The sequence below is a fragment of the Pieris napi genome, chromosome 12 (genome assembly GCF_905475465.1).
Source record: "Pieris napi chromosome 12, ilPieNapi1.2, whole genome shotgun sequence".
In the NCBI taxonomy this organism is placed as follows: domain Eukaryota; kingdom Metazoa; phylum Arthropoda; class Insecta; order Lepidoptera; family Pieridae; genus Pieris; species Pieris napi.
Window position 1 is genome coordinate 2,137,370 of NC_062245.1, and position 16,949 is coordinate 2,154,318.

The 16,949-nt window shown below is 32.4% G+C and overlaps 1 protein-coding gene across 4 annotated transcripts in view; it reads left to right on the top strand.

Moving 5' to 3' along the window:
• Positions 1-5,106: 5,106 nt before the first annotated feature.
• The window catches only part of LOC125054377, a 56,790-nt gene continuing 44,947 nt past the window's right edge, over positions 5,107-16,949 (top strand). For all 4 annotated transcript variants that reach the window (XM_047656230.1, XM_047656231.1, XM_047656232.1 and 1 more), the window contains exons 1-4: positions 5,107-5,279; positions 11,761-11,986; positions 12,774-12,860; positions 14,284-14,516. In XM_047656230.1, the coding sequence (XP_047512186.1) occupies positions 5,160-5,279; positions 11,761-11,986; positions 12,774-12,860; positions 14,284-14,516 (666 nt within the window). In that variant the 5' untranslated portion in view covers positions 5,107-5,159. The remainder of the gene's footprint in view (positions 5,280-11,760; positions 11,987-12,773; positions 12,861-14,283; positions 14,517-16,949) is intronic.

Here is a 16,949-nt window from a genome sequence, read left to right on the forward strand (position 1 = left end):
CATGTCTGTGCGTGTATGTTTATCAATAGGCCGAAGCGACATTCTTCTGATAATACATAACCTAATCTTAATCACGTTGCAAGGCATATGTCTGTAATATAAAATATATTTTTGAGAACGAAGATAGGATTATATGACATGATCGTATAATATATCGATATTATATTTCGGTTCAGATTATTATAGTCAACATTTGGCCTGCTGGAATCGCAAAATAAAATCCTTTTTTTTTCAAAAATATTGATGTTGATACATTGATATATAAAAAACCCAAGATGCACAGTCTCGAATAAAAGTAACGCTCGAAAGTGTCCCGAAACACTATTTCTGTCATTTTCTATAACAGTATGTCTATAACAGTATATGTTACAAGCATATATTATTGCAAAATCAACCTTACGCGAATTTCTTAAAGTTGTTATTACAACGCAGTGTATACGTACTTAAAGCAATAAAATTTTACGACCGACCGTGGTCTGTAGGACAAGGTATTGAGTGGAGTCGAACATTACTTTTTTATTTACAACTATTTAACATAATTTTAAATTTATCCGACTTTACGGGTGCTTTACAGCTTGCGTGGTCACGGTGACTAAAGACAAAAGGTGTTGGATGTTAAATAGTTGGAAATTTATAATAATACATAACTTTAATCCGGTTAAAAAGTTTTTTCTTTAAATTAAAAAATAATTTGTTACTAAATATATTTGTCAAAAACTACACACAAAATGTTCAAAAGTACATAAATTTATTTATAAAAAAAAACACAAATAAATAACATCGACTCCACTTATTAGACGCGAGACTATTTGAAATGAGTGCACAATTTTGAATGTTGCGCTAATTTTTTGAGGACGTTTTTTAGACGTTGATTGTGCATCTTGGGTTTTTTATATATCAATGTGTTGATAGTATCTATGAAATAAGCGCCTTTATTTGTTAGTCGCGACGACGACCCAAAGTATGACTAGGCCGTCGAAAATAAAGTAGCCGCGAACTGCAAGCGGCCTTTACGTGAAATGTTTTTTCGAATATGTTTCCATCTCGTAGTAAATAGTTCAATAGCTCCGGAATGTATTATTCACTAGCTGGCCTGGCGAACATCGTACCGCCTAACAGTTGATTCTTTATTTGTTTAAAATACTTATTCTGCTATTCGGGACACCGGTCTAGCTAGTAAGATAAAAAAAAGAAAATTGATAAGACAACAAATACATTATGTCAAAAAATTTACCTTCCCGGAACCCCTCCACTAACACTTGAACTTTATGCTATGGTATTAAAGTTCAAATTGACTTTTAAGTATTATTACGAATATTTTGTATGGGAATATAAAAAAGTGTTGTTTTTAGACTTTTTCACTCAAATTTTTTAAATTTTCTCTGCGTAAGAACCATCCTCGTAATTCAAGGAATATTATAAAAAAAGAATCAGACAAATCGGGCAAGCCGTTTTCATGTTATGTCGTGACAACGGAAAACGGGTTTCATTTTTATATATATAGATTTGTTAAGTCTTAGTAAGGTTTTATAAATCTATAAGCCTCTGATTTGTGCTGAACCTACATCTTTAAACAATTACGACTTAATATCGAAAGCGATAATATTTTGAAATATTATCGCTTTCGATAAGACGACGGAATAGTTCTTTCATCTATTTTAATTACTGATTGAAAGTATTATCATAATGAATTTTGACGTTGTTTAACTTACGGTATTTTAATACTCGTATATATAACTATCATACCTACTTGAAGCTTTAAAACCTGCGTGGTACTAATCGTAAATATACTATTAATAACTAATAGCGATACAGTTTTTAATCCCTACATCATTATAATGTTATTTATATTTAAAGAAAGAGTCCCCTGCTATTTTACCATAAATTTCGAACGGGATTTGACAAAAATAATTTGTTAAACCTACTTTTGTGTATTAATCGTATGGTCGATCCTGTATTTCCTTTGTTTTTGCCTTTTTAAAATATGTACTACACGTGCTGTTCTGGTTCCATATGGGCCTATATTTTGTAATGATATTAACGATGCATAAATTCACAATTTTAGTGGTTTTTTTACTTCAACTATTAATTTCAAAATTAAAATTACAGGGTTTATTCAAATATAATTCTGGCACCTTATTATCGAAGTCAAATTACAAATTTGTATTAAAAGTCTATACTAAAGTTGGTATAATCTCTATGTATAATGTTTGTCAAAACTTTAACCTTATTTTATCAAAATGTGCGTGATTTGCGTACAAAAACTAATGAATTTTATCAAAATCTTCTAACTTGTACTTTTGATATTACTACTTTGCGAAGGGTTCAATGAAATCTGTAGAGAGTTGAAAACTTTAAATGCCAATCGCATCAGACTCAAAGAGTGATGGAATACCTTCAATTGTTCTACAAAAATGCTATAGACAACTCTCAAAACCATTAACAAATACATTTAATCAGTCGTTTAATATATTCTGTAGTTTTCCATCCAAAATGAAAAATAAAAGAGAACATTTATAAATGTGACATCCGGTGTACCTCAAGGGTCTATACTGGGTCCTTTGTTGTTTAACGCTTATCTATATGATATAAAATATTGCTTCAAGTATTCAGAATATCTTATGTTTGCAGATAACAAAAAAATATTTTTTAAAACTAAGTCTATAGATAACTGCGTTGAACTTCGATAAAACTTACCACAAAAAAACAAACTATCCATAAATATTGGAAAATGTTGACCTAATGTTTTTACACGCTACTTGCAACGGTTTAATTGACTGACTTATCGATATCGCTTTTACTATTTCAGACCCCTTCTTCATACGAAACAAGGCAAACGCAACTATTTCAAATTCCTCGGTCTAATACAAACTATTTACGTAACGTAATGAATCGTATACATTCGGATTATAACACAAATTACCAGCACATAGATATATTTAATGGAACTAAAGAGTCTTAAACAATAATATTAATACTCTGGCATCCTTTATAAAATAGAATGATAGCTTTGTTAATGATTGATTTTTTTATCGAACATATTATAATGATCAATGCATCTTACAATTTATTATAAATATATTTTATTTTTTTATTAAATGTGTTTTGCGTTTAGTGGGCTTGGGCTCTTGTGTATAATGTAATTGTTTAAATATTGTATAATAGGTACGTTATTTTCTGGAAAATTATCTATGCTGAGTAATATATTATACATACCACCTACATAGCTAAAAAATACTATTTAAATAAATCAATTCCTATGTTAAAATACCCAATTGATTGTTATTATCTTTCTATACTTCTAAAAATTTTCCTAATAGAAATTAGCGTGTCTAATACACTAAACACACTAACCTGTATATTGAAATAGCATACCTATGTTAAAATACTCTAAACATCTAAACATGATAGAGTTGAAGATTCATCACTTTCCTTTTTGATATAACCCTTTATAGAGTGTGCTTCTAATAGTGGTTTTGTACTTTGGTACAATACACTTATAAGATTTTAATTCTTAATGTATGTAGTTACTAATTCGGCTATAGTAAACAAACATAGGACGTGTCTGGTGACGTAAGCATAATCCCGCGCAATACATCGTTTTTGCGGCGTCGGCGTCGACTCAAAATTTAATCAATGTAGACAAATAATTTGAATATTTCGTTACGTTAACGTTAAGTTTTTATATTTCTATAGTATATAATAGCTTAAAATGTATATTGATATTTAAAAATAAAAGCGGTGCTGCATTGTGTCTCGGCAAATGTCGAAATTACCTTGTATAAGTTTAGACGTTGGTCATTTATCAACAGCAATCAAAAGTGAACATGTAAATAAAATAAAATAAAATATGCTTATTATGGAAGATACAGGTATCGCTTATTCCACGTCATTAAATTTGAATCTGTAGGCATACCTACTCATCGGCAAAGAAAACAGAGGGTGTAGGCCGAGAGAAAAAGCCGGCGCAAAAAACTCTCGGTACTCTTTTAAAATAGCAAATCATCAAACAACACTTACTTAAAAACAAATATCGTAAATTAATTAGAAGTAGCCGGTCTAGCACTAGTCCCAGGCACTTCTATCAACTAGATAATAGAATTAAGATTGATATCTAAATTGTTTCCGATGTGTCAAGATCATAATATACTGTGTACGATAATGTAAATATATACTTCAGAAGACCTCGGCTGATAGGTACTATACACTAGTCATTCTAGTAGGTAGAATGTATGAAATCAAAATCATTTATTCATGAATCTCAACCTACACTTGCATTGTACCAATAAACAGGGTCCAATAAATGCATCACTGAGCAAAAATGTAAGAGACAATTTGCGCCTTAATTAATTTCTGTTCTGCCCTGCGATTCTGTAACTCACTTTTCGAACTCATACAGCGGTTTTCGCATCGGCGGTCACTCTCAAATCAGTCGTGAAGCAGTCATTTTATGATTTGGCATTCTGAAAAGGTGGGAGCTTAAAGTTTATTGTTTATGAGAATGCCAAATCATAAAATGACTGCTTCACGACTGATTTGGAAGCGACCGCCGATGCGAAAACCGCTGTGTGAGTTCGAAAAGTGAGTTACAGAATCGCAGGGCTGCACCAAATTGAATGATTCGGATGTCAATTATCTTGCATCCAGAAAAAGATTGTTTGATAAACATTTAGGATATCAACATAAAATATGCCTCGAAAGATGATATATGATAATATTGCTTAAACCAATCCAATTCTTATATTATTTTACTCTTATATAAGCTGTAATTAGAAACATATAATAAATAAAAACTAGTAAGTTAATCTTTTATGATTTTAAAATGGTTCTTTCGCGATATCGCGGACATTTCGTATCCGGATTCAAAAGAACTTTGATTTAAGTAAATATTTGTTACATGTCCTTGATAATCTCACACCCACGGTTAAACTGTCGATATCTGATGACCACGATAAACTTATCTAGTCAATGCCAGCACTTAACTACACATAAATGGTTTTTAACGTAACTGAATATTTCCTCCAAAAAGTCGGACTCAAGATAACAGTATTTTTAAATAATCGGTACCTTTAATCTATTGATAAGATTCTATTATATATATCATCAATAAAAATATATTATCATTTCGCGTAGTTCATGTGCAGTGCAATAATGATCTCATGATGTTAAAAATGTTTTTATTGTTAAGTGTACTTATAGGTTTAAGCAGTGCCCAATTTTTACAAGACGGACAGTGCGATGCGAATATCGAATTACAAGCTGACTTTAATCTTGAAGCTGTAAGTTTTTTTTTTCATTATCCGAAATAAAATATCTCTTGTGATCCTCAAGAGATTGTGTAACCACCACACAATCTCTTTAATAATAATAATAATAATCACAATCAGTTAGTTAGTTAATATTCTTTGTATGTCGCAGTCATTGGTCATTCGGTGACTTACAAATTAATCTACCTATTGGCTTACTTTATAAGCCAAAAACGATCAGATCATATTTATATAAGATATTAGCTGACCCAACAAACGTTGTTTTGCCATGTATATTATTTCTGAGAAACATTGTTAATAATAAGAAATAGGGGCTGATCGAAGAGGGGTGAAAATTAAGGGTTGTATGTATTTGTGACAAGGGAAAAAATTAAACAAGCTACCACAAAATAAAAAATAATAACTTAAACTAAATAGAAACCGATCAACTAAGATCACGATAAACAAAAATAATATAAAGAAAACACTTTTTTACCGGATTAAAGTTATGTATTATTATAAATTTACAATTATTTTACATAATTTTAATTATAATAATAATTAAAAAATTTCCGACGTTTCGCGTGCTTTACAGCGTGCGTGGTCACCGTGACCTATATAATAAGTTATGTCAATAAAAGACAAAAATAATATAGTTCTATCTTTATATTATAGTAAAGGTATGTGTTTTTTTTATCATTCAACCAGGTTACACGTTGAACTATGCGTTTCTTAAAACAAAAATTTGTGGAAAATCAATTTACACACACAACCTGTTCTAAGTTGCTAGTCCCGAACAGCAAACACTTAAAATGAGTCTAATGTCAAAAATACGTAGGTTCGTGTAGGGTAGGATTTATTGGAAAGATCCATCATTACGTAAAAGTTACAAGTAACTAGTTAATCCAACCATTAAATTTACAGTTTAATTTACTTTAACTGACGTTTAGTCTACTTAACTCTTTACAAGAATCTTTGTCATTCTCATACTTAAAAGATCTCTTGATCTTAGAATGACCCTTTAAAGGGCTTAGTTTTCCAGGCACGCCAACTTAAAAAAATCTAAATATCTTTTGTTGATTAAGGTTCACAAATCAAGGCCGTAGAAGACACAAGAACTAGCAATGACTTGCCACCAATTTAATCGCCGAGTTTGATGTTGAACAAGCTTTTTGTAAACTTATAATCAGTAACAGTATATTATTAAATACAAATATCTATTTATTTAATATAAAGTCCACTTAGTAGTATATTTAAAGAACTATCTAAGTAACTCTGTTCAGTGTTCACTTACTTGTACTACGCGTATAGGTACATCCTTACATATACACTATTTGACTGAAAATATACTGCAGTTGAAAGTATACAAGTAGACGGATTTCCCTTTTTAAAGCTTAATCTTCTAATCAAGACCTGCCCTGCGATTCTGTAACTCACTTCACGAACTCACACAGCGGTTTTCGCATCGGCGGTCGCTCTCAAATCAGTCGTGAAGCAGTCATTTTATGATTTGGCATTCTGAAAAGGTGGGAGCTTGTAGTTTATTGTTTATCAGAATGCCAAATCATAAAATGACTGCTTCACGACTGATTTGAGAGCGACCGCCGATGCGAAAACCGCTGTGTGAGTTCGTGAAGTGACTTACAGAATCGCAGGGCAGCTTCATGGCTTACTTTTTGTATTTGCATTTAACCTCCTAGAAAAGGCAGCAGCTATGAGTGGTATCATGTTTTTTTTAAATGATGTCAATAAATCATAGAGCTAAATAAACAATAATTTCTCGGAAACTCTAAACTTTAAAAACGATAACGTGAAATTAAATATTATCTTAGATCCAAGATATAATTTCAATCGCTATCATAAATCACGACGCAAATTAATATTTTGTTGTTTAAGAAATATCTACACGGACTTATATTTCTGTATTTGTTTCTTGTTTACTTTAAGAAGTAATAGGATCATCTCAGCCTTCTATCACTATCGTCGTAGATTTTTGTATCTAGGGAATGCCGGTTTCCACACATACACACTGTTGTACAAGAAAAGTTCATTGGTCCAAAAACCATGATTCGAACACATGATCTTAAAGATGAAGAGTCACACTCAGTTCTACACTGATCCATAACATAGTGGTAGCTTTTTTCTTTTGATTTTACTTTAAAATTGCTACAAATGTGCATTGGTTACTATTCGCATTATATGGAATAACGAATCGCGTTTTAGTCCGGTGAATCATAACGTTTTACCTATTTAGGTTTGGGTAGTAATGTTTTTACATAATCTAATTTGAACTCTGATAGCGCAGTAGAATTCGCTCGTTGTTTTTTAAGGAAATTTACCGTAATTTGCTGGTTTATCTCGACGAATTTTGTGACAAAAAATAAAGGTTAATGTCTATTTTATCTATACACTTTTATCTAATTCAAAACAATATATAATGATCTTACAATAAGAAGGTCTCTGTAAATAGCTAAAATATTAATCCTTAAATAACTATTTAATATTCTGTCCTAATCGGTCTCAAGTTAAAATAACTATTCTTTTACTAATGGAGAAGAAATCCTTGAAGTTGTGGATCACAAAATAAGAGAACGAATCTTGTACAGGGTATTAAAACTACCAAAAAGATCATCGACTAGTAATTAATTGACACAGAAACCTTTCCTTAAATAATAGACAAATGTAGACAATAGACTAAACACAGCAACAACCATTTCAAAGTGTTTAAAATTTACATTTCCTGCTTAATGAAATACGCTTATTTATTTGACTTACTAATGTAAACCCCGCTGCGCTAACACACTATTAATTAAATATATTTCACATTTTATATGTTATTGGTTTTAAACATAATAATACTATTTGTCACCACTTTGCAATACCTGTTTTCGAATCTTGGTATTGAAATTTTCATATATCTAATATATAAAATTCTCGTATCACAATGTTCGTTCCCATACTTCTCCGAAACAGATCAAACGATTCTTATCAAATTTTTTATGCAAATTCAGTATGTCTGAGAATCAGACAACATCTACTTTTCATCCCCCTAAATGTTAAGGGTGATCCCCACCCCAAAATTTTTAGACAAAACTTTTGTTTTAAAAATACATACAACCCTAATTTGTCACCCCTCTACGATCAATTAAAAAAATGTTTCCTGGAAATAATATACATGGCAAAACGACGGTTGCCGGGTCAGCTAGTATTATGTTAATTTAAAAACATGCCTATACTGAGGTGGTATTTTAGTTGTTGATGTAAGGACGAGTATATAGTTTTAGGAAAGGATTCAGGGTGAGATTCAGGAACGAGACTTTCATGTCAAAATGCAATACATTTTTCACGTACGAGTATACAGTCTGAGTAACAAAAAAAGATTGTGTTTGTCTATGCCAAAAAAAAAAACATCAACTCCACGAAGTTTATCCTCCACCCTGGACTTTCAATACTTTGTACTTATTGACATTCAAAACATTCATGATTCGTAGTTTGACATGTGGCATGGTAGTTCAAATGAGCGGAAATCCCGCTATTGTCCAATATATATACATAAATATGTGTCAAAAAAAATTAAAAGAAAAATAAATTTTTTATCGACTTATGGAAATATAAATGCGAATGCGACCCACCAAACCAACACTGCGCGAAAGACACTTTTGGATTCCTAGCCTTTTCCTCAACTCACCAATTAATTCAATAATATACTTTTGTTTTAATTACGTAAATTATGATGCATTATTTTTGCTTAATATAAGAACGTCCCTCTATAAAGGTGGGAACTGACCAACGTTACGAGGTGTAATGTAACATGTAATGTAATGTTACACAGCGAGCATTCGTGCAGTCAGTACGTCGTGTTACGTCGTGTTTCCCCGTAACACGACGTACTGACTGCACGAATGCTCGCTGTGTAACATTACATTACATGTTACATTACACCTCGTAACGTTGGTCAGTTCCCACCTTAATAAGAAAAAATACACATTCTTATGTACATAAATTGTTTATATCCTTCGCAAAAATAAATATATGCACAAAACCGGTAATTAAAAATAAAATAACATCTAGTAATATATCCCCTTCATCTTTTATACTAACCAATCAGGGATCGGTTAGAACAGGTTGTTGCATTCCCTATGTCTAGAACTGCACTTAAAAATACTTATACTGTATAGTAACATAATAGAATCTGTATGTTTGTACGTTGAAATCACGTATATTTTTGAATAGAATATTACAACTGGCCACATGGCCATTATAAACAAAAACAGCGTGTGACAACCTTTGAACGTGAATAAATTTTGGGAGCTGCCAAAAAAAAAATACCTTACCTATAAGACTTAAAAATCAACGACATGAGTCCGACACGAACGAGGACCTACTTTCCTTTTTAAAAAAAACAAGGTTTTGTGAACCACTAAGAGCTATATGAGTATGACGAGCTGACCGCCAAACTCCAGTACTGGAGGTTGTTGTACCTCCAGTACAACAAGAAGAAGAAGAATAGCTTTATTAATAAAACGTTATATTGTCCACGTTGGATCTGGAAGTTAATGTTTCAATATAATTATAAATTTTTACGTCTTCACTCTATTTATTTATTTATTTGATACTCTATTTTGACAATTCAGTAAAAAGAGACAATGCGCAAGGTAAGTATGACATTGACAAGTTATGGCCGTTTGATTAAATACAAACACTTAGAACCGATCACGTCATGAAGTGTAAATTTGTGATTTTATTTATTGATTGTACCAATACAGAATAAAGGCGTGCCCTTTTTTCAGCGTTCTAGCTAACCCTATTTATACTTGTATATATACTATTTATACTTTTATACTTGTTTTCTTATACCTAAAAGTAATCCAAACCTATATCATATACTAGTTAAAGATAAACGCGACAGACTGGTTTAGTTCAACTACCTAGTTAACCAAGGAAATATTTTCATAACTAACTAGATTTTGCAATTCGCTACTGGCTACCAAAATGGAATATTAATTAAAGCATTACTTTGTAATTTAAATAATTGTAGCTAATAACTACTTGGACCTAAATTCTTAGGTAAATAGCGAGCTCCTCATACTAGCTTTAACCGGTTTTAGAAATTGTTTATCAATTTTCTGCGGTTTTAGCTTGAGAGCTATCGTTCTATGATTTAAGTTGTGAACAAAAAACAATTTATTCCATAATATCTTGTTTACTTATAATGAATGAATTATATAAAATTACAAAAAAAGTAAATTAAAAACTGAATAAGTGAACAGAGTTCTCTGTAACGTGTTTTAATTTTTTTTTATTAGTATTGTAATATGTTAATTAAAAACCGCATTGTATTCCGTAATCCTCTAAATAATTTAACTAATTTGAGGGACAAAAATACTTAACAAAATGCTCATTTAATTATAGTTTGTCAACGAAAAAAAAAAACAGATGACATCAACTCCACGAAGTATATATCACTAGACTTTCTATACTTTTTTATTAAGAAGCGCCCAATGTCTCTACTTCTATACTAAATTGCGCGAATATGGTCTATGACATGTCAATTATGGCGCCATTTACGCTTCCACATTGATTTATTAAATTCCATCCCATTTTATGCTATTAGATATAGGTGAAACAATATTATGTAACACTTATATAACTTACTATATTATATTGTGGCGATGCCTCATATTTTTCATGTGTATATAATATAGACCATGAGGCAAATTTAAAAAATAAAATTTCCTAATTAAAAAACCTTTTCAATCCGAATGAACGGTACTTATCTTTCGGAAAGGAATGTTGTTTTATTACTGGCCTTGAATTGATTCTAAAAACACAATGAACTAAATAATAATCAAGACTAAGTCGTGCTATAAAGATACGATGTAATAAATGATTAAACCACACCCAGGAAGTAATTTGAGTCATTGTGTAAAATACTTTTTTCGTATATATAAATCTTAAATTAATATATGACACTAATTATGACGATGTTGATATTCCACCTCACCAAAGAGGATGTGAGGACATATTTGAAAAGGCGGGAAGACTTTGACTTTGCTTAGCAGTAACAATTTATTTATTCTTTGAAATACTAAGTATTAATATTGTCGTTTGTTTTATTTAAAATTTCAGTTTTTTTTTATGTTTTCTCTTTTTGTCTATTAATATTCTTATGTTTTCTGTTTCGAATATATTGTTTATATATGAAATAGTTATATACGTCTCTCTTTACGAAATTTTAATTTTAAAAATAGAATTTCTATAAGGTAATTCGCCCTTCTCACTCTCTCTCTCAATAGATCTCAATCGCTCTTTCCCTTTTCTTCGACAAAAACGCTGCACATCTTCGTGACGCTAATATTATTATTGCGTTTCATCCGTAAAAATTTTACCTTCATGCGCCTAAGGAAGTTTCACTTTTTGAAGTGATGATGTAAAGAAATGAAATCAATGCCTCAATAAACATTTTTAGTATTTATGGCGTAGTATAGATGTGTATTAAATTCTTTATTTTCAGTTCACAGGGAAATGGCACAATATCGAAGGTACTCCCAGTTCTCTACAGTCAGGGGACTGTTCAACTTTGGAAATCACGTCACGTGGTGCCATTACTTCTGAAACTAGCACGTTAGATGTGAAGTTAAGATCTGTGCACGAAAACTTCCTTAGGGAAAACAGTGGAGTGATCACTGCGATAAATGGAACAGCGAAGCTCAACATTAGCTTAGACTCTAGTGCTGAACGTAAGTTATTATTATATACGTTTTGCAGAAGAGCTACTCTATACTATAGATAGGATGTTTTTAATAACCTTTATCTGGAATATATTGATACTTTTGACGTTATCTCTGTTACTGACAGTTTGATAAATACTTTTATGAGTTATTTTTGACCGTCAACAATCCAGGTTAAAGTTTCATTTGAAATGTGGAATAAAGATATGTTTTACAATTAACTAGACATTTTTAATTTTTTCTTAAAATAACCGCTTAATAAAGTACGGTAAGGTAGACATTTCTGCGCTTGATTATATTGCGTGATCAGGATTTGAACCAAAATATTGTAAAGAAAAAACTTTTTAACCGGATTAAAGTTATGTATTATTATAAATTTACAATTATTTAATATAATTTTAAATTTATCCGACGTTTCGCGTGCTTTACAGCGTGCGTGTTCACGGTGACTCGGTGTAAATTTATAATAATACATAACTTTAATCCGGTTAAAAAGTTTTTTTTCTTTAAATGTGTAAAGGTTATGTCAATAAAAGCCAATACTAAGTCCAAAATATTGTATTAAATTTACTATTTTTTGTCCATTCAAAATGAATGTTTCGACTAAATCGTATCCAGGATCTCCGGTCTGTACGCCACGAGCGGCAAACCCCAAGTAGAACGTCCTTCCTTATATTATTAATTATTGAGTTTACATTAATTGTATCTCCATAAGAACTTTCCCTCTAAAAGAAAATGAAAATCAGCTATATAACAAATAGTTTTACACAAAATAATTAGTTCGTTACTTTTTCAGCAATCATTTTTCAAATAATGATCACAAATTATGAAAATTACGCACTTGCATTCAGCTGTGAAAACGTAGGAACTACGCAAAGGAATGGTAAGTAACTTAAACTAATTTATATTAATATATTTTTGTCTGCGTAAAATTAGCATAGAGAGGTATGATAATTATTATTTATTTATTAATTAACAATGTTTTCCTTACATCATTTGTAGCTTTTTATTATACATACATATGTATATTCTGTATTATTAAAACACAGTGTATACAAGCAATTATTCAACAATACGTTCTATTTGCTACACAAGGTCGACTTGGCTTGTTCCATTTATGGTCAGTCCATTTTTTAATAAACAATTTCAAGGAACGCTTTTGAAAATATTTTTACTTTTCATTAACCTTCATAATGCAACTGCCATAAACAGCTTAATTGATATTTAATGGTACTCAATTTAAAAATAATCTTTGCCCTTCAAAATATATATATGTATTCGGCCCTTAGATTAGAGGCTTAATTTGTTGATTGTTTTAACAAATACAGTGATTTCCCGCAATATCTGGATTACTATGTAATATATTTATCATTTTCATTTATTTATCACTAATAGCTGATTATGATAAAGTTTCCCTATTGTATGTTATCTACGTATAATAATTTATCTTTTTTGACGACAGATTAAAATATAGCTCTATCATTTTCTAGTATATTCTATTAATTAAAAACAAAATAATTAAAAGAAACTCACAATTATGTTACAATAGCAATACTTATTTAATTTGATGAGCAAAAGAAAATGGCGCAAAATTCCGAGTATATAACGACAGTTTTTAGTTTGTCGTAAATATAGATGTTATATATTTGGCGATAACTAAAAACTTCAGTTAGTACTTCTTTATTTTATGTGGTAAACGGGCAGAAAGCTCGTCTGATGTTAAGTGATACTACCGCCCATGGACACACAATGCTAGAGCGCTCGCGTTGCAGGCCTTTTATGAATTGTTAACGGGCAGAGGGCTGTTAGAGGGCAGGTGGTTGCAAATGCATGTCAATCATTCCGGTCAATCATCCCCAATATAGTAATCCGCATAGCAATAAATGTAGCAAAGTTGCAACATATCATTGATATGGAGAAGAAACAAGTTCGGGGATAGGTCTGAGCCTTGTGGGACCCCAACCTTGATGCTCCAATCGGCCAGAAACCTGGAATTCCATTTGCATAATTTCTCATAGAAGTTTCGAGAGAAGCTTTATACGGCACCCGATCGTTTTATCCAAACTAACCACTACGCCTCCACCTTGGACTCAATTGCCTCTGCACATCTGTATGTAAGGGCGACCACGAACTGAAAATCCCTAACCAGCTGTTAGCGCTCTAGATACGTTAGGAGCTGTTCGATTCTTGTTAGCTTACAAGGCTCTATATTGTTATGTTGATGAAGTCATCACCTTTCTCATCAACTCTAGCGCTATATTAAGAGTAATAAAGAAACATAACTAAAGCTATTTCCAAATTTACAGTGCACATCTGGCAACTTGGAAGGGATACCTCATTCCCAACAGAGATGATCATAAATCTACTGAACGCTGCGTTAAACCGTAACTTTCAAGTGACAAGCGCGAATTTGACAGTCGTAGATAACTCTGACGCCGCCTGTCATGTTCTACCTGTCATTCCGCCTGGACAACCTATTATATTATCTGGACTGTGCGATCCAAATTTACGAGTTGTGCAAGAGTTTAATCCCGAACAAGTAAGATAACATTTTAATTATTGCAATTGTCAACTTTTTTTCGTTACTAAGATAAGGCTACATCCTCTGTCTTTTTGCCGATGAGTAGGGATGCCTACTGATTTAAATTTAACGACGTAGAATAAGTGATACCTGTATCTTATGTTCCATAATAAACATATTTTTTTGAAGTTATACTTCTTTAGGTGCGTTATGAAAAATTGATGTGAGTGAAATTTTACGATGCGTAACACAAACACAACAATAAAAAAAATGGTGCGTGTACTTATGTACGCGCGTAAGAAGTTATACTTCTTTGGCTTTCTTAATTTTTTTTAAATATTAAATAATTAATAATATAGAAATTTTACCTAAAAATAAAATTTGTATTATGTTTCCTAAGACGTCCGAGGTCCATTATGAGAGTACATCGTTTCCTTTTCCGCCCAAATCGCTAGTATCCGACCTTTTCCCACCACGTGACACCGCCGCCAGCGCTCAGCGTTTGAAACTGGAACTAACTTTTTATCGCGCTAAAGCAAGCCGCCAGAGTTCTTGTTCATTGTTTGTCTCATAATAAGAGAACCAGGAAGAGCTTGTTTGGACCTCGGACGTCTTAGGAAACATAATACAAATTTTATTTTTAGGTAAAATTTCTATATTATGTGTTCCGTTTGACGTCCGAGGTCCATTATGAGAGACGTGTTTGTTATCTCCTGGTGGCTTGTAAGGTTATATATTAATAACTAAAAAACGCAACAATGTGATTTGAATTATTTATATCCGATAGAATCATGATGAAATAAACAATACAAGCTAATTAAAGCCTAAGCTTTAGCATCATTTAATAAACATAATAACAAAAATTTTATTGTTTATAATGAAGTAGAATACTTGGCTAATCATTAAGCGGCCGAAAGCACTGAGAAAGAGACTTCTGATTGAGTCTCAGCATCCTGACTATTATTATCTAGATTTCGACAATAATATATCTTTAATGTACTTTCATGACGCCAATTTGCCCAACCAAGAATATCATTTATGTTTCTAAAACAATTTAGCGAAGCAACAGCTGATCAAGTACCCCGAGATGCTTCGATACCTGATTCCAAAAGGGGTTTCTTGACCCAGCCCCCAAAAATTGTGGGCGTAGCTGGTCTTACAGGATATCTGGTTGTAATAAACAAATTTGTCAAGGAGCCTCATCTATTATTAGAGACAGTTATGAGTGTCCTAAGCCAAAATAAGGGATTTAGATGCTTCTCCGGGCACGATAAAAACGTCCAACTTGACTGTCTATACGTTCCTGTATCTGTTTTAAAACCGAAACCCGGATGCAAAGTGATGGAATCACCGTTATCAATAAAATGCTGAGGCCCGAAAAAGCAAGAGAGTCAAATCATGAACTCTATGCCCAGAAGCCAATAAAATTATTGTGGCTGTGTGTTTCGAGCTATGAAATAAATTTTGCTCATCTAGTTTTAGGCTTTTCAAATAATTTATAACTTTTCCCGCTTCCCATACTGGCAATTACTGCGCGATTGGTCTAGCTATAGATAGGATTGAGCTAGCGCTTTAAGGATATGTTTTACTAATTTATTAGATAAAATTTTAACATCGCTTAGAGCCTCACAAATTGATGCTATGTCAGATTTGTGAACTAAAATAGATATAGATCTATTTAGATAATAGATTTAGATATATAGATATCTATGCCAGATGATCCTTTATAAATAGGTTTGCTAAGAATCTAGCTACATCAGGAGGAGCCGGGAATCGACAGTTTATATAACTATGTTGACACCAATTTACCCATTTATACCAAATAGGGGCATATGTTTTCCTTGTTGAAGCTCTCAAACACGACGAAATAAGTTGTTTTTCGTCTCGTGTTTTGCAGCCAAAATCAGCCACGCTTCCAACTGTAATTTCTGCCCTTGAGGAGGAGGTTGACCCGTTACGGTATTTATCAGGGTTTTGTTTAGATTCCGTATTGGTAGCGAGGGTGCAAGTGCTCGGCCTTTCAAATCCGGGCGCCAAAAAGGCTTCCTCCACCTGGGTGCTATTATTATGAACTTCCCTTGGGATAAGTTGAGATGGTGCAGCACTCGAGGTAGAGGCACTGGTGGAAATATCCACGCTAGATCGTATCGCCAGCATTTACTGAAGGCGTGGTGAAGCAAGTGTTGGAGTCTAATAAGTCTAGCGACACATAACTTGCCACGACAAGAGCCTCTCGTGACGCGAAAAGATCTATTTCGGGGGTTCCCCATCGTCTGAATATGTCCGTGGTTGCCTCTTTCAAGAGATGCCATTCGGTGCCTCTGCGATTGCGCGAGAGGTAATCGGCTTCCACGTTGTACATTCCCGGCAAGGAAGTGAGGGATAAGTACAATATTCAAACTGTCCGTCAGTGCCAGAAGATCTCTTGTCAATTTTAACAGCATTTGGGAC